Genomic DNA, 19882 nt, shown 5'->3' with positions numbered 1-19882 from the left:
ATAACATATATAATATATAGTATACTGAGCTCATTCTATTCCGCTAATAACATATATACTATATAGTATACTGAGCTCATTCTACTCCGCTAATAACATATATAATATATAGTATACTGAGCTCATTCTATTCCGCTAATAACATATATAGTATATAGTATACTGAGCTCATTCTATTCCGCTAACATATATAATATATAGTATACTGAGCTCATTCTATTCCGCTAATAACATATATAATATATAGTATACTGAGCTCATTCTATTCCGCTAATAAAATATATAATATATAGTATACTGAGCTCATTCTATTCCGCTAATAAAATATATAATATATAGTATACTGAGCTTATTCTATTCCACTAATATATAATATACTGAGCTCATTCTATTCCGCTAATAAAATATATAATATATAGTATACTGAGCTCATTCTATTCCGCTAATAAAATATATAATATACTGAGCTCATTCTATTCCGCTAATAACATATATAATATATAGTATACTGAGCTCATTCTATTCCGCTAATAACATATATAATATATAGTATACTGAGCTCATTCTATTCCGCTAATAACATATATAATATATAGTATACTGAGCTCATTCTATTCTGCTAATAACATATATAATATATAGTATACTGAGCTCAATCTATTCCGCTAATAACATATATAATATATAGTATACTGAGCTCATTCTATTCCGCTAATAAAATATATAATATATAGTATACTGAGCTCATTCTATTCCGCTAATATATAATATATAGTATACTGAGCTCATTCTATTCCGCGAATAAAATATATAATATATAGTATACTGAGCTTATTCTATTCCACTAATAAAATATATAATATATAGTATACTGAGCTTATTCTATTCCACTAATATATAATATATAGTATACTGAGCTCATTCTATTCCGCTAATAAAATATATAATATATAGTATACTGAGCTCATTCTATTCCGCTAATAAAATATATAATATATAGTATACTGAGCTCATTCTATTCCGCTAATAAAATATATAATATATAGTATACTGAGCTCATTCTATTCCGCTAATAAAATATTAAGAAAAGTACAAGTGCTTCAATCTCTTGGTATCCTTTGCTGAAGAGTCAGTAATCCACTGCTAAGAGCTAGCTGATCACATCAGGTTAGCCAATGAGAAGAGGGATATATGTGCAGCCACCAATCAGCAGCTAGTGATCAGTACTGCATTGCTGCTCCTGAGTCTACCTATGTATGTTTTTCAACATAAGACACCAAGAGAACAAAGTACATTAGATAATAAAATTGCATGTTCTGTCTGAATTGTGAACAATTGCTGAGTTTACTGTCCCTTTACACAGCGGAAGCTCCTACTGTACAATTAACAAACAGCTTTTCCAAAAGCTCCCAATTCTCTTATACAAATTGTGATTTCACCATTTATCATTGTGCAGATAAAGCAAATCAGTGCTCCCCATGTTGGTCGGTATTAGCAATGACAATCCTTTTCCTTTTAATGCAGGAGATAGTTACGCTTGTACAAGACACACTTTCTAAACTGGAAAAATAAGGTAACAGTTTCTCAATCTCTCTCTTTACAAAGATGGTTAACTGGTTACTATACAGTAAAGTGCAGCTATTGTGCTAATAATAATATGTCTGCGCTAAGTAATCTATCAGATCAGCAAACGGAAGTAACGTTCCGTCAGCTGTCTGACCAAAAATACTCACCGCGCATGCGCTCCCCTGCTTAATCACATTCTAATAAATAAAAACAGAGAAGCGCTCAACCTTGGAACGAACAACAGCATAATAGCTTGTTCTATGGCTAGTTACCACCCAAGAAGCAGCCTCATTTTGCTCAACATTTCAAATCCTGCACGTCACAAATTACTATTTACCCATACAATTCTTGGACGCTGTTTAAAGCACACTAACAATATAGCCATCAGATTGTTGGACACTTTTTAGAGCACATGCGCAAAATACTAACATGTTTACAAGCACATATATATATATATATTCAACCTGCCACATACTGCAGCTACTGAGCATGATTTTTTTTTATTATAAATGACATTATATTCATATATATATATATATATATTATTTGCACTTTGAAACACGGGCATTTATAAACGTCTTTACATGCAGTTTGTGGAATGTATGGACTCATGTGTCAGACTATTGTTAGCCAATTAACAATTTGGTATTTTTGGTCAGAAAGATGATGGAACGTCACGTTTGATGATCTGATATGTTTGCTAATCTGAAAGAACACTGTCACTTGTTCAGATCCTATTTCATTGTAAACGTAAGAGAAATAGTGATTGATTTAACTGTATACTGTCAGATTCCACCTTACATATGAGTGTAGATGCTTTGTACTCTAACAGGAAGTGAGACGGAGGACAGTAAGACAGGTTGATTATTTTGTTTTTTTCCCAATTAGGGATTTCGGTTTCACCATCTGTTGGCTGAGAAGACGGTTTCGATACATTCCAGGGTCAGATGAGAAATTATTAGAACCAGCAAAAGTTTTATAATGAATAAACCAAACACAAGATGGTGATATACATATGTTACACAATCCTCTGGTGAAGATTTCACCCTTGATCAGACGTGTTAGCAGATATACAGAAGCACTGAAATACAAGTATTTGTATACTCTATGAACTACCGTATGAACGTATAGACTGTGTAGCTGTATAGTATTGAATGAAGCACAATAGTGACCTGATTTTATATTCCATGTGCGCAATATACCTCATACATTTAAGGTTAATTCTAGTGAGTTATATACACTTGTACTAACAGCAACTCATTTTCAATAAATTACTGCACTGTATATTGTTTCTGCTTTTATTACTTTGTCCTTATATTTTACTGAGGAAAAAAAAAACAGACATTAAAAGGTAGTAAATTAAAACCCCAAATATTATTTTATGATTCAGATAGACCATAACATTTTAAACATTTTTCCAATTGACTTTTATTATCAAATTCTTTTTGTATCTTTAGTTGAAGGAGCAGCAGTGCCCTACTGGGAGCTAGCTGTACACAAAGAGTGAGCCAATGACAAGAAGCATATATGTGTAGCCACCAATCAGCAGCTAGCTTCCCAGTAGAGATTTGCTGCTCCTGAGCAGCATGCTTTTCAACAAATGATAAAAAAACTAAGCAAATTAGATAATAGAAGTAAATTGGGAAGTTGATTAAAATGACACGTTAGTGTTTGTCTGTTTAAGAGAACGTTTGTATATACTGCAGGGCACGGAAGGAAATACTCCTACAGACCTGGGGACTTTCTACCCCTCATAATGTCTTACTGAGACTGCACAATGTAAGTATAACCCCAAGAGGGGGGATAAACGCACATTTATAAGCAATTTGTTGAGCTACCAAAATCCAAGAGCCCATATGTACCCAAGCACCCCTGAAATGAGGCATACATACTTCTACAGGAATGGACAGACATACCACCATTGAGGAAGCAGATTTCCCTTGACCTCTTTCTTTCATTGACAAATGCACAAAATATCTAGTAGATGCACTTCTGGTTGATGAAACTGTTTAAAGTAGATTGACAGTGAATGCCACAGTCTAAAGAAGAGTCTGTCATATATAAAACAAAATGATATAGTGGTTAAATCTGATTTAAAAGGTAAGGAAGAAGTTGTGAGCCTTCTATTTAATGAGACATTGAGTATCCGCTATTAAATTAGTTTCAGATTGTGCAGTTTGGATCACTCATTTCCTGTTCATTTAAAATAAAAATTCTAATAGCTAAAGGGAACTTACTAATAGATTTTTTTGTTGATAGTTTGTGTCTTTAGCTACTAAATAAATTTGGCAATTTCAGGAAGCATGTAAATACATATGCATTCTCCAATCAGGTTGTTCAATATCTCAGGGAAACAAAGCATAAAAATATACTGGGTAAAATTCCGCTGAACCACTGGAATTCAAGACCAACTTTAAGTTATATTTTTACTGTGTTTAATGAGGCACTGGACAGATTTGCATCTGGCTGAACATATACAGCAATAGGACTAATAATCATAAAACTGTTTATTTTAAAAAAAAGAACTCTGGAAGGTTAAGGAATAAAGAAAGTGCCCTTATGCACCATTATGTCGATGTTTAGCGAGTGTGCATAATGTTAACACTTTCATTGGAATATGTGAACTGTTTTTAAACAAAGTGAGTTGTTTCCTAGATGTCTCACACCTGCAGGTTGTCCACTACTAAGGAGTCATTTTACTCAGTGTACACCGCAAAGTTCTGTGCAAGAGCTGCGTGACCCCAGGACACTGAGCGTACAGCAATAGCTCACATGTGATGCTGTATACCGTTTGTCCCTGAGCGTTAACAATTAGACAGGGCTTGACGAATCACCAAAATTACAGAGCCATGGCTCCTAAAACTCTACTTCCGGTTCCTCTCTTATTGGATTCATCTTTACACGTTGCCATATAAAGCTATTTAGCCAGTTCTGTAGTGTTCTGGGTGGTTCCTGATAAAATGTGTCAACTCCTGCAACAAGGCATCAATCTGTAATTCCAGTCCTGGGACAAAATATCACAACGGGGCAGCTTTGGGGGCTGAGTTTTGTGAAGGTGCTGGATTATCTTGCTGGGCAATGGGCTTCTTATTGTATTTTGCTTTGATTGCCTTTTCCCACTCCTTCTTCTCCATCGTGTATAAGCGCATGGCGGCCTGAGCGTCTTGGATCTGTGCAAAAAAGAAAAGAAAAAGATAATTATGTACACAGCAAAAATGAAGCACTATAATCAGAAATAAACAGCTGTATACAGCAGGCAATGTCACATCCTGTAGTGATATTAAGCAATATGTGCCTCGTATAAAACATTTACAAAAATACTAACAGCATCAACTGATCATGCGTTGTACTCACGGAGACACCGCTTCAATTTCTTGTCCAGGTACGAAAAAAAACTCAGTTATGGACCCACTAAGTCTGTTGCTCAAAAAGGAAATTTATGCTTACCTGATAAATTTATTTATTTTACGATATGACGAGTCTACGGATTTCATCCTTACTTATGGGATTACGCCTCCTGGTCAGCAGGAGGAGGCAAAGAGCACCACAGCAGAGCTGTATAAATAGCTCCTCCCTTCCCTCCCACTCCAGTCATTCGACCGAAGTTAGGAAGAGAAAGGAAAAGCCAAAGGTGCAGAGGTGACTGAAGTGTAACAAAAAACAAGTAAATAAGTGTCTAAGAAATGACAGGGTGGGCCGTGGACTCGTCATATCGTAAAAGAAATAAATTTATCAGGTAAGCATAAATTTCCTTTTCTTTTACAAGATATGACGAGTCCACGGATTTCATCCTTACTTATCGGATACAATACCAAAGCTATAGGACACGGATGAAAGGGGGGGACAAGACAGGAACCTAAACGGAAGGCACCACCACTTGAAGAACCTTTCTCTTCCTAACTTCGGTCGAATGACTGGAGTGGGAGGGAAGGGAGGAGCTATATATACAGCTCTGCTGTGGTGCTCTTTGCCACTTCCTGCTGACCAGGAGGCGTAATCCCATAAGTAATGATGAAATCCGTGGACTCGTCATATCTTGTAAAAGAAAGAAGTTACAACAGTGAGTTCTTCTGGTACAATTTTAAAGGGTCACTGAAGTCAAAAAGTTTCTTGATTGAGATAAAGCAGCAATTTAAAAAAAACAAACTTCAATATACTCCCATTATCAAAACGTGCACATTCTTTTTATATACACACTTGTTGAGGCTCCAGCTCTTACTGAGCATGTACTAAAGTGCACAGAATATACGTATATGCACTTTGTGATTGGTTGATTGCTGTCACATGATACAGGGGGAGCAAAAAGTGGATTCACTTTGAAATTTGCCAGAAAATATTCTACTGCTCATTTAAAGTAAGTGCTATTGTATTGTCTTTTTATGGTGTGTTTGTAAATGATTCAGTTCTGCTGTATTTAAAGAAAACCAGATAAATCTAACAGCTAAATTCAGTGTATATATATAGCATTGTCTGAAACAGGAAATATAGAATATATAAGGGTAAAATACTCACCGAGCAGTGTTCACCTTTCTGCACCTTCACATTAAGGATTTTCTCACACAGCAGTTTAAGGGACGGACGCCCAGACTGCAGAATACAGGAGATTTGATATAAATAGGTGCTGATGTTTTCTTATATTGTCTTGCACACTCTCTCACGCTGCCATACACATCATACAACGATCACTTTATACATAGTAACACTTTCTTTGAGAGATTTGATATAAATAGGTGCTGATGTTTTCTTATATTGTCTTGCACACTCTCTCACGCTGCCATACACATCACACAACGATCACTTTATACATAATAACATTTTCTTTGAGAGATTTGATATAAATAGGTGCTGATGTTTTCTTATATTGTCTTGCACACTCTCTCACGCTGCCATACACATCACACAACGATCACTTTATACATAATAACATTTTCTTTGAGAGATTTGATATAAATAGGTGCTGATGTTTTCTTATATTGTCTTGCACACTCTCTCACGCTGCCATACACATCACACAACGATCACTTTATACATAGTAACATTTTCTTTGAGAGATTTGATATAAATAGGTGCTGATGTTTTCTTATATTGTCTTGCACACTCTCTCACGCTGCCACACACATCACACAACGATCACTTTATACATAACATTTTCTTTGAGAGATTTGATATAAATAGGTGCTGATGTTTTCTTATATTGTCTTGCACACTCTCTCACGCTGCCACACACATCACACAACGATCACTTTATACATAGTAACATTTTCTTTGAGAGATTTGATATAAATAGGTGCTGATGTTTTCTTATATTGTCTTGCACACTCACTCACGCTGCCATACACATCACACAACGATCACTTTATACATAATAACATTTTCTTTGAGAGATTTGATATAAATAGGTGCTGATGTTTTCTTATATTGTCTTGCACACTCTCTCACGCTGCCACACACATCACACAACGATCACTTTATACATAGTAACATTTTCTTTGAGAGATTTGATATAAATAGGTGCTGATGTTTTCTTATATTGTCTTGCACACTCTCTCACGCTGCCACACACATCACACAACGATCACTTTATACATAGTAACATTTTCTTTGAGAGATTTGATATAAATAGGTGCTGATGTTTTCTTATATTGTCTTGCACACTCTCTCACGCTGCCATACACATCACACAACGATCACTTTATACATAATAACATTTTCTTTGAGAGATTTGATATAAATAGGTGCTGATGTTTTCTTATATTGTCTTGCACACTCTCTCACGCTGCCACACACATCACACAACGATCACTTTATACATAATAACATTTTCTTTGAGAGATTTGATATAAATAGGTGCTGATGTTTTCTTATATTGTCTTGCACACTCTCTCACGCTGCCACACACATCACACAACGATCACTTTATACATAGTAACATTTTCTTTGAGAGATTTGATATAAATAGGTGCTGATGTTTTCTTATATTGTCTTGCACACTCTCTCACGCTGCCACACACATCACACAACGATCACTTTATACATAATAACATTTTCTTTGAGAGATTTGATATAAATAGGTGCTGATGTTTTCTTATATTGTCTTGCACACTCTCTCACGCTGCCATACACATCATACAACGATCACTTTATACATAGTAACACTTTCTTTGAGAGATTTGATATAAATAGGTGCTGATGTTTTCTTATATTGTCTTGCACACTCACTCACGCTGCCACACACATAACACAACGATCACTTTATACATAATAACATTTTCTTTGAGAGATTTGAAACAACAGCTGTTCTTTTCAGAAGTAATCAAACAACCGCCAGGATTCATTTTTTTACCTTCACTCTCTGTTTAAAGGGTTTGTATTTTTGTGTATCCCGAATAGCCTTTTTAGGATGGTCCAGAAACAGGATCTAAATAAAGTGTTTTAGAAAACTTAGATGAGACTTAATCATGTGTGCCACCAAATTCAATTCAAACGTATTGGTTTGTATAATACCAAAGCCATGAAATAAACAAGCAGGAAAAGCCAGTAGGATAGGACAAGATAAGTACAGCAGTAAAGGAGAACTACTAGCTCATTAGTCTGACCTCATGTAGATACAAGCTCTATATATAGCAAGAAGGGAGGTGATATGATAGAAACTTTCATGTATATTAAAAGGCCATTAGAATAAAAAAAAATGTCTAATAAATAAGAAATATTTTTTGACTATAATGATGAGTAAACATCTTGAGGTTTTTATATATAATGTCTAGTTATGTATAATGACACAATGTTGCAATTAGAGATGTAAAATTTCCGGAATACTGTTTTTTTTTGGAAAAAATTGAAAATTTCGGAAAATTTAAAAAAAAAAAAAAAAAAAAAAATGCGGTGTGGAGTAGTTTTATAAATTGAAATTAATCTTTGTTACACTGGGAACATTAAATGCAGTATATGTTAAATACATTTCAACTATACATGAGAACAAGTAACCACCCCATTTCCCTCAAAAGCAAAAAAAAAAAAAGCAAGAAACCATCAACATTAAAAAAAATAAGGGGGGCGGAGCTAGCCAGCAACGAGAGCAGAGAGATCTCCCCTTTGAGCTGAAGGTCTGACAGATCACCTTTTTGTGATACATGATCACCGATCACAGGAGCCGACGACGAAATAACTATAGTGCTGGGCAGAGCACTCTAGAGGCTGTTCCGACTGTCCCGGTGAGGACGTCTGAGCTCATAACAGAAACTTTACTCATTAGCGCATCAGACAGCGGAATCATCTGGAGCTGTGGAGATGGCATTGGTAAGAGCTAGCACGAGTCGCCATTTTCCAAACTGCGCCATAACTGGCATTGCGAGGGCCCCACTCTATCCCTCACAGACTGTTTGAGACTTCCCGGGAGAACAGTTGTAATTGATGCCTCGGACCTTACATACATAGAAGCCTTAGCTCCTTGGGGCAGTATACTGTGTGGGATCTGCTAGACCTTTAGATAGTGAGAGGCTTAAAATAACGATACTGGCTTTGATGGGGCCTACCAGTGTCAGATACTCCTTGCTGATGTCCTGGTTCTTCAAGTGGCAGAAGATCCACAAACAGGCTATTATTGCTTACACAGCTGACTGAAACGGAGAGAGGAGACATCTTGAGTTATAACGGCTTTCTATCTCAGCTCATTGTGAGTAAGGTTATGTCTGCTCAAATATTGAATTATTCTAAGCATTACTGCTCCTAGCTTTTACCATCTTCCCCCTCCCCCCCACCGGTTCGCCGGGGTAATAAGTGGGTTTTACACGCTACTATCTTTAGCTCACAGGCATTTATTCTATAAGGTGTAATGTCAACACCCAATATGGAGACACATATTGCTAATATGCTGCGTAGGTTAATATCTGCACTAGACCATCATCAGCAAAACCTCAGTCAAGAGATAAGATCTAGCTTCACTTCAACTCAGTCTGTACCCAAAGACAACGCTCAGGATAGTGATGACAGCACAAGTATCCTTAACCAGCAATGCGTGACTGAGCAAACTACAGAAGATCCTGCCATGGTTGAGCTCTGTGAGGCAAAAGAACGTGAAACCTCACCTGTAATAGATTTTCAATCCAGACCCATTCCCTCCTTTACAGCTAGAGAAGAGTTTGGACTCCTATGTGTATCTGATGACTTTGGCTTTTAACTCTGATACAGAATATAGGTACAAGTTAGCAAAACTGAGTGGGCGCTTCAGAGAAACTGGTACAAGTTAGCAAAACTGAGTGGGCGTTTCAGAGAAACTGGTCTCAACAAGAACTCTACACATCCGCTGGAGACATATTGCGTGAGAGCAGGAGTGGGATAGTTAATTAGACATTAAAGGGACAGTCAAGTTAAAAAAAAACTTTTATGATTCAGATAGAGAATGTAAGTTTAAACAACTTTCCAATTTACTTTTATCACCAATTTTGCTTTGTTCTCTTGGTATTCGTAGTTGAAATCTAAACCTAGGAGGTTCATATGCTAATTTTTTAGACCTTGAAGGCCGCCTCTAATCTAAATGCATTTTGATAGTTTTTCACCACTAGAGGGCATTAGTTCACGTGTTTCATATAGATAACATTGAGCTCATGGAGACAGCTCTGATTGGCTAAAATGCAAGTCTGTCAAAAGAACTGAAATAAGGGGGCAGTCTGATGAGGCTTAGATACAAGGTAAGTACAGAGGTAAAACGTGTATAATTATAACTTTGTTGGTTATGCAAAACTGGGGAATTGGTAATTAAGGGATTATCTATCTTTTAAAGAAACAAAAATTCAGGTGTTGACTGTCCCTTTAACTGAGTCTATCGGCCAGAGTCCCAATCAACTACCCAAAATATGGCAATTACCTATATTACTTGATTTATGTTTCATAGTGTCCGTTAAGGGATACCTGTTTTTGTTGGTTTGTTATCCTCTGTACTCAAGTTTCTTAATGTTCAGGTTGAAATTTAGAAATGTTTTTATTACAATGTCTAATTGTCAGAAGGAGCAAAGTTCACTTACTGATATACTCTCTTGGTAGATAGACCTGCTACATATCATAAGGTCATTGCTCTCATTGAGAGGGTTAGGGGTTTGGCTGTGCAATCATACCCTTGGGTGGTAGTTGGATGGTGGAACAAGCCACGAGCTGGTGCTCTACATGTTTAGTAGGGGGAGCTTAGAGGAGGTTGCCATATATTTCAGGATGGGGGACAACGGTTTAGCGACAGTTAACTTCCTATGTCTTTCTCATGGTAATTTAGGGTCTATACATTGCATTGCTGTCCTCTACCTTGATATGATACATTTCTAATATATAACCACTTTATTCTGTCCCCTAGTGCAGGGGCCTAATATATCCTTATTACACGTCTCATATCAACGATTACTGGGTCCATTACTTTACCGGGGGGGGGGCCTGTATCACCTTTCTAGCCCTCAGCCAGCGGGGGTGAGGAGGAGAACTGAATAGTAGTGGGATGAAACATCACTTAGGCCCTCATTCTTCAATTACTAAACAGCATATAATTAATAATACAGGAATGGTGCCAAACATATCTTAAGTTCTCTGTCACATTAACAGAATATCCTGTATAACACTGCCATACCTCCCCCTAACTGTGGGCCTTCTGCTGTTTAGCAAGACACACCTCTGGTATTATTATGACCTAGCTGATCAGGAATTACACTTAGTCTTAACCTGCTAGAGACCTATACCCTTACACAAAGGTCCAGTTATTAAGGAGGTGACACTACATACGGGTAAAACTATCTAGATATGACACGTCAGGATATACTTAACTAGATAAGTTAGGATACCATTAACCCTAGTTATTCAGGGAATACATCTGAGTAGCTCTTTCCAGATGATTAATCATACTATATCAATGCGCAACATCAAGATCAAATCTAAGCTAAAGCTATTATAAAATAGGTTTTATATTAATATGGTCAGCATCATTGCTGTAATTTATGGTTGTTTTCTTGTAGATTTCTATTTGCATGTGAAAACAACATGTCTGTTTGTTTAGTTATTATGGTATGATGCTGGGGAATTTGACCCTAGCTCTCCCTGCTGTTAAGGAGCCGACTTGTCCCCCTGGTTCTCTCCTAACCTTCATTTGCCTGATACCATACCCACTTCTAAAGGTCCTAAAGTGACCATCCAACTTTAAGTGGTTTATCCGCTGAATATTACCTTGTGTATTACTTTATCATTTATTATTTCCTACATTCATATTTACTTAGTGTATCTAGACCCACTAGGGTCTTAGATGTGATTACCATACCTCACCAGTTTTGCCTAAATCACTTGGCACATGAGAGGCCAGCTAAGTAGTCACCCATTTAAGTTTGTAAAATCACAAAATGGAGGTTTCAGAGGCTCTTACTGGGTCAGCCATCTTGTTTTTAACTCTTATTACTGTAATGTGTGTAATGGAAATGTTGTCATTATTGTTGTAAGCAAAACCTCAATAAAATATTTTTATTTTTTTTAAATAAAACAGGATTTGCCCCTTTGCACCAATTGCAAATAAAAATGTAAGTAACTGGCATTATCTGTGCCAGTAGGATATGGACTCTCATTATGGCCCTCATCATTTTATTCAATAAAGTATTTTTTAATGTCTTTAGGGCACCTCTGGCCTGCAAGGATGGGTTTTGTCATCCTTGTAGCATTTGGAAAACAATATTTCTTCTCACAGTATTTGCAAATTGCAGCTTTGCTCTCAGCAGCAATTGTACTCTGGAAATGTTTCCAACGCTAGAAATTGGTCTCACCATTTTACTTAGAGGAGGGAAAAAAATACTGGCAAGACTATGGGTTCGATTTATAAAGCTGCGGCGGACAGGGGCGCACATATGGCCCCTGTCCGCCACAGCTCGCCTTTGGCGGGCTGAATTCTGCTGCCGTAATTCAGCATTGCACAGGAGCGCTATTTTGTGCTTGTGTGCAATCCCACCCCCTGCCTGTGCACAGCTGTCAATTTCCCCGGTCGGACAAGACCGTGGAGATTGAAATTTGCCACCTAAGAGGTGGCAAAAGGTTAGGGAAGCAGCGGTCTGATGACTGCTACTTCATAAATACGGACTGCAGATTCTCTTGTAAGAACCTGCAGTAGTAGGCAGGCAAAGGGGTTGATAAATCGACCCCTATAGTTAAACATTAGGCTGTAATGGGGGAGAACATTAATAGGAATCATTTAGATAAAGGTTATAAAGATAAACTAATTTGTCAATTAAAACCTGAGAGGACAGAAACAATCTTCTACTGTACACTAACAATTACCCACTGTAGTAGGTACAAGATGGAGCCTACAAGCAAACTAAACTGAAGCCTTTCCCCTGCAGCGCCGCCTAGAGGCAGAAATACTTATTTCTCTTATTCGAGAATTGCATTGAGAAGTGCAGTGTACTTGAATTGTATTCCAGGATTTGATTGTCTTCAGTTGGAGAACTTGCAATGATTTGAGACTTTTTTCATTAAGGTCTTCATGTTATATAGATTAACTACAATGTCATAGACATATTATTTATCATTGTAAAATAACATATTCCACACTCCATCTTTTTTTTATGGCCTTCCCATCTCTAGTTGCAATATATTTAAATTTTGCTGTCTTTTTGTGCAATTTACCTCTGAGAATTTTCTAATTCTCAGAAAATGAAATGCACCTGCTGACTTATCAAGGCTAACACTGCTACATATTTATCCCTAATTGGCTTTATCATATAACAACTGCAAAACAATGTAGGGTTCAGTAAGCACGCAGGGGCACATGACATCAGCCTTTACTACGCACGGACACATGACATCAGCAGCCTTCATTACACATGCAGGAACACATGACAGCCTTCACTACGCACGGACACATGACATCTCAGCCTTCACTACGCATGCAGGGACACATGACATCTCAGCCTTCACTACGCACGCAGGGACACAACATCATCAGCTTTCATTACGCATGCAGTGACACATGACATCAGCCTTCATTATGCACGCAGGGGCACATGACATCCTCAACCTTCATTACGCACGCACTGACACATGACATCTACCTTCATTATGCACGCAGGAGCACATGACATCCTCAGCCTTCATTACACACGCAGGGGCACATGACATCATCAGCCTTCATTACACACGCAGTGACACATGACATCCTCAACCTTCATTACGCACGCACTGACACGACATCTACCTTCATTATGCACGCAGGAGCACATGACATCCTCAGCCTTCATTACACACGCAGGGGCACATGACATCCTCAGCCTTCATTACACACGCAGTGACACATGACATCCTCAACCTTCATTACGCACGCACTGACACATGACATCTACCTTCATTACGCACGCACTGACACATGACATCTACCTTCATTACGCAGGCAGTGACACATGACATCCTCAGCCTTCATTACACACGCAGTGACACATGACATCATCAGCCTTCATTACACACGCAGTGACACATGACATCCTCAGCCTTCATTACACACGCAGTGACACATGACATCATCAGCCTTCATTACACACGCAGTGACACATGACATCCTCAGCCTTCATTACGCACGCAGTGACACATGACATCATCAGCCTTCATTACGCACGCAGTGACACATGACATCTACCTTCATTACGCAGGCAGTGACACATGACATCCTCAGCCTTCATTACACACGCAGTGACACATGACATCATCAGCCTTCATTACACACGCAGTGACACATGACATCCTCAGCCTTCATTACACACGCAGTGACACATGACATCATCAGCCTTCATTACACACGCAGTGACACATGACATCCTCAACCTTCATTACGCACGCACTGACATGACATCTACCTTCATTATGCACGCAGGAGCACATGACATCCTCAGCCTTCATTACACACGCAGGGGCACATGACATCCTCAGCCTTCATTACACACGCAGTGACACATGACATCCTCAACCTTCATTACGCACGCACTGACACATGACATCTACCTTCATTACGCACGCACTGACACATGACATCTACCTTCATTACGCAGGCAGTGACACATGACATCCTCAGCCTTCATTACACACGCAGTGACACATGACATCATCAGCCTTCATTACACACGCAGTGACACATGACATCCTCAGCCTTCATTACACACGCAGTGACACATGACATCATCAGCCTTCATTACACACGCAGTGACACATGACATCCTCAGCCTTCATTACGCACGCAGTGACACATGACATCATCAGCCTTCATTACGCACGCAGTGACACATGACATCTACCTTCATTACGCAGGCAGTGACACATGACATCCTCAGCCTTCATTACACACGCAGTGACACATGACATCATCAGCCTTCATTACACACGCAGTGACACATGACATCCTCAGCCTTCATTACACACGCAGTGACACATGACATCATCAGCCTTCATTACACACGCAGTGACACATGACATCAGCCTTCATTACGCACACAGTGAAACATGACATCAGCCTTCATTACACACGCAGTGACACGACATCATCAGCCTTCATTACACACGCAGTGACACATGACATCAGCCTTCATTACGCACACAGTGACACATGACATCAGCCTTCATTACACACGCAGTGACACATGACATCATCAGCCTTCATTACACACGCAGTGACACATGACATCCTCAGCATTCATTACGCACACAGTGACACATGACATCCTCAGCATTCATTACGCACACAGTGACACATGACATCCTCAGCATTCATTACGCACACAGTGACACATGACATCCTCAGCATTCATTACGCACACAGTGACACATGACATCAGCCTTCGTTATGCACGCAGGGGCACATGACATTCTCAGGCTTCATTAAACACGAAGGGGCACATGACATCATCAGCCTTCATTACACACGCAGTGACACAACATCATCAGCCTTCATTACGCACGCAGTGACACATGACATCAGCCTTCATTACGCAGGCAGTGACACAACATCATCAGCCTTCATTACGCACGCAGTGACACAACATCATCCGCCTTCATTATGCACGCAGTGACACATGACATCAGCCTTCATTACGCAGGCAGTGACACATGACATCATCAGCCTTCATTACGCACACAGTGACACATGACATCCTCAGCCTTCATTACACACGCAGTGACACGACATCATCAGCCTTCATTACGCACGCAGTGACACACGACATCCTCAGCCTTCATTACGCACAGTGACACGACATCAGCCTTCATTACGCACGCAGGGGCACATGACATCATCAGCCTTCATTACGCACACAGTGACACACGACATCCTCAGCCTTCATTACGCACAGTGACACAACATCAGCCTTCATTATGCACGCAGGGGCACATGACATCATCAGCCTTCATTACGCACACAGTGACACACGACATCCTCAGCCTTCATTACGCACAGTGACACGACATCAGCCTTCATTACGCACGCAGGGACACATGACATCATCAGCCTTCATTACGCACAGTGACACGACATCAGCCTTCATTACGCACGCAGGGACACATGACATCAGCCTTCATTATGCACGCAGGGACACATGACATCCTCAGCCTTCATTACACAAGCAGTGACACACGACATCAGCCTTCATTATGCACGCAGGGGCACATGACATCCTCAGCCTTCATTACACAAGCAGTGACACACGACATCAGCCTTCATTACGCACGCAGGGACACATGACATCAGCCTTCATTAGGCACGCAGTGACACATGACATCCTCAGCCTTCATTACACAAGCAGTGACACATGACATCAGCCTTCATTATGCACGCAGGGGCACAACATCATCCGCCTTCATTATGCACGCAGTGACACGACATCAGCCTTCATTACGCAGGCAGTGACACATGACATCATCAGCCTTCATTACGCACACAGTGACACATGACATCAGCCTTCATTACACACGCAGTGACACATGACATCAGCCTTCATTACGCAGGCAGTGACACATGACATCATCAGCCTTCATTACGCACACAGTGACACATGACATCAGCCTTCATTACACACGCAGTGACACATGACATCAGCCTTCATTATGCACGCAGGGGCACATGACATTATCAGCCTTCATTACGCACACAGGGGCACATGACATCATCCTTCATTACGCACGCAGTGACACATGACATCATCAGCCTTCATTACGCACGCAGTGACACATGACATCATCAGCCTTCATTACGCACGCAGTGACACATGACATCATCAGCCTTCATTACGCACAGTGACACGACATCAGCCTTCATTACGCACGCAGGGACACATGACATCATCAGCCTTCATTACGCACAGTGACACGACATCAGCCTTCATTACGCACGCAGGGACACATGACATCCTCAGCCTTCATTACACAAGCAGTGACACATGACATCATCAGCCTTCATTACGCACGCAGGGGCACATGACATCATCAGCCTTCATTACGCACGCAGGGACACATGACATCATCAGCCTTCATTACGCACGCAGGGACACATGACATCATCAGCCTTCATTACGCACGCAGGGACACATGACATCATCAGCCTTCATTACGCACGCAGGGACACATGACATCATCAGCCTTCATTACGCACAGTGACACGACATCAGCCTTCATTACGCACGCAGGGACACATGACATCCTCAGCCTTCATTACACAAGCAGTGACACATGACATCCTCAGCCTTCATTACGCACACAGTGACACATGACATCAGCCTTCATTACGCACGCAGGGACACATGACATCAGCCTTCATTAGGCACGCAGTGACACATGACATCCTCAGCCTTCATTACACAAGCAGTGACACACGACATCAGCCTTCATTACGCACGCAGGGACACATGACATCATCAGCCTTCATTACGCACACAGGGGCACATGACATTATCAGCCTTCATTACGCACACAGGGGCACATGACATTATCAGCCTTCATTACGCACACAGGGGCACATGACATCATCCTTCATTACGCACGCAGTGACACATGACATCATCAGCCTTCATTACGCACACAGTGACACATGACATCATCAGCCTTCATTACGCACAGTGACACGACATCAGCCTTCATTACGCACGCAGGGACACATGACATCATCAGCCTTCATTACGCACAGTGACACGACATCAGCCTTCATTACGCACGCAGGGACACATGACATCATCAGCCTTCATTACACAAGCAGTGACACATGACATCAGCCTTCATTACGCACGCAGGGACACATGACATCCTCAGCCTTCATTACGCACGCAGTGACACATGACATCATCAGCCTTCATTACGCACGCAGTGACACATGACATCAGCCTTCATTATGCATGCAGGGACACATGACATCAGCCTTCATTACGCACGCAGGGACACATGACATCCTCAGCCTTCATTACGCACGCAGTGACACATGACATAATCAGCCTTCATTACGCACGCAGTGACACATGACATCAGCCTTCATTATGCACGCAGGGGCACATGACATCAGCCTTCATTACGCACGCAGGGGCACATGACATCAGCCTTCATTACACACGCAGTGACACGACATCCTCAGCCTTCATTACGCACGCAGTGACACATGACATCATCCTTCATTACGCACGCAGTGACACATGACATCCTCAGCCTTCATTACGCACGCAGGGGCACATGACATCAGCCTTCATTACACACGCAGTGACACATGACATCAGCCTTCATTACGCACGCAGTGACACATGACATCATCAGCCTTCATTACGCACGCAGTGACACGACATCAGCCTTCATTACGCACGCAGTGACACAACATCCTCAGCCTTCATTACGCACGCAGTGACAAGACATCATTAGCCTTCATTACGCACGCAGTGACACATGACATCCTCAGCCTTCATTACATACGCAATGACACATGACATCATCAGCCTTCATTACGCACGCAGTGACACAACATCATCAGCCTTCATTACACACGCAGTGACACATGACATCATCAGCCTTCATTATGCATGCAGGGGCACATGACATCAGCCTTCATTACGCACGCAGTGACACATGACATCATCAGCCTTCATTATGCACGCAGTGACACATGACATCAGCCTTCATTACGCACGCAGTGACACATGACATCAGCCTTCATTACGCACACAGTGCCACATGACATCATCAGCCTTCATTACGCACAGTGACACGACATCAGCCTTCATTACGCACGCAGGGACACATGACATCATCAGCCTTCATTACGCACAGTGACACGACATCAGCCTTCATTACGCACGCAGGGACACATGACATCAGCCTTCATTACGCACGCAGTGACACATGACATCAGCCTTCATTACGCACGCAGGGACACATGACATCCTCAGCCTTCGTTACGCACGCAGTGACACATGACATCATCAGCCTTCATTACGCACGCAGTGACAGATGACATCAGCCTTCATTACGCACACAGTGACATATGACATCAGCCTTCATTACACACGCAGTGACACATGACATCAGCCTTCATTATGCACGCAGGGGCACATGACATTATCAGCCTTCATTACGCACACAGGGGCACATGACATCATCCTTCATTACGCACGCAGTGACACATGACATCATCAGCCTTCATTACGCACGCAGTGACACATGACATCATCAGCCTTCATTACGCACGCAGTGACACATGACATCATCAGCCTTCATTACGCACAGTGACACGACATCAGCCTTCATTACGCACGCAGGGACACATGACATCATCAGCCTTCATTAAGCACAGTGACACGACATCAGCCTTCATTACGCACGCAGGGACACATGACATCCTCAGCCTTCATTACACAAGCAGTGACACATGACATCATCAGCCTTCATTACGCACGCAGGGGCACATGACATCATCAGCCTTCATTACGCACGCAGGGGCACATGACATCATCAGCCTTCATTACGCACGCAGGGACACATGACATCATCAGCCTTCATTACGCACGCAGGGACACATGACATCATCAGCCTTCATTATGCACGCAGGGACACATGACATCATCAGCCTTCATTACGCACGCAGGGACACATGACATCATCAGCCTTCATTACGCACAGTGACACGACATCAGCCTTCATTACGCACGCAGGGACACATGACATCCTCAGCCTTCATTACACAAGCAGTGACACATGACATCCTCAGCCTTCATTACGCACGCAGGGGCACATGACATCAGCCTTCATTACGCACACAGTGACACATGACATCAGCCTTCATTAGGCACGCAGTGAC

The 19882-nt window shown here is 40.9% G+C and overlaps 2 protein-coding genes across 2 annotated transcripts in view; one reads left to right on the top strand and one right to left on the bottom strand.

Moving 5' to 3' along the window:
* The window catches only part of STKLD1 (serine/threonine kinase like domain containing 1), an 84255-nt gene extending 81405 nt beyond the window's left edge, over positions 1–2850 (top strand). Inside the window, exons 19-20 of the mRNA XM_053695960.1 lie at positions 1525–1573; positions 2455–2850. Coding sequence (XP_053551935.1) covers positions 1525–1572 — 48 coding nt within the window. The 3' untranslated portion in view covers position 1573; positions 2455–2850. The remainder of the gene's footprint in view (positions 1–1524; positions 1574–2454) is intronic.
* A 1134-nt stretch (positions 2851–3984) lies between these two features.
* The window catches only part of REXO4 (REX4 homolog, 3'-5' exonuclease), a 67333-nt gene continuing 51435 nt past the window's right edge, over positions 3985–19882 (bottom strand). The window contains exons 7-9 of the mRNA XM_053696049.1: positions 7910–7984; positions 6079–6153; positions 3985–4736 (exon numbers count right to left, since the gene is read on the bottom strand). Of these exons, the coding sequence (XP_053552024.1) occupies positions 4584–4736; positions 6079–6153; positions 7910–7984 (303 nt within the window). The 3' untranslated portion in view covers positions 3985–4583. The remainder of the gene's footprint in view (positions 4737–6078; positions 6154–7909; positions 7985–19882) is intronic.

Source organism: Bombina bombina, chromosome 12 (assembly GCF_027579735.1).
Source record: "Bombina bombina isolate aBomBom1 chromosome 12, aBomBom1.pri, whole genome shotgun sequence".
Taxonomy (NCBI): domain Eukaryota; kingdom Metazoa; phylum Chordata; class Amphibia; order Anura; family Bombinatoridae; genus Bombina; species Bombina bombina.
Note: the sequence above shows the minus strand (reverse complement) of the source record. Positions and strands in the feature narration are given on the sequence as shown.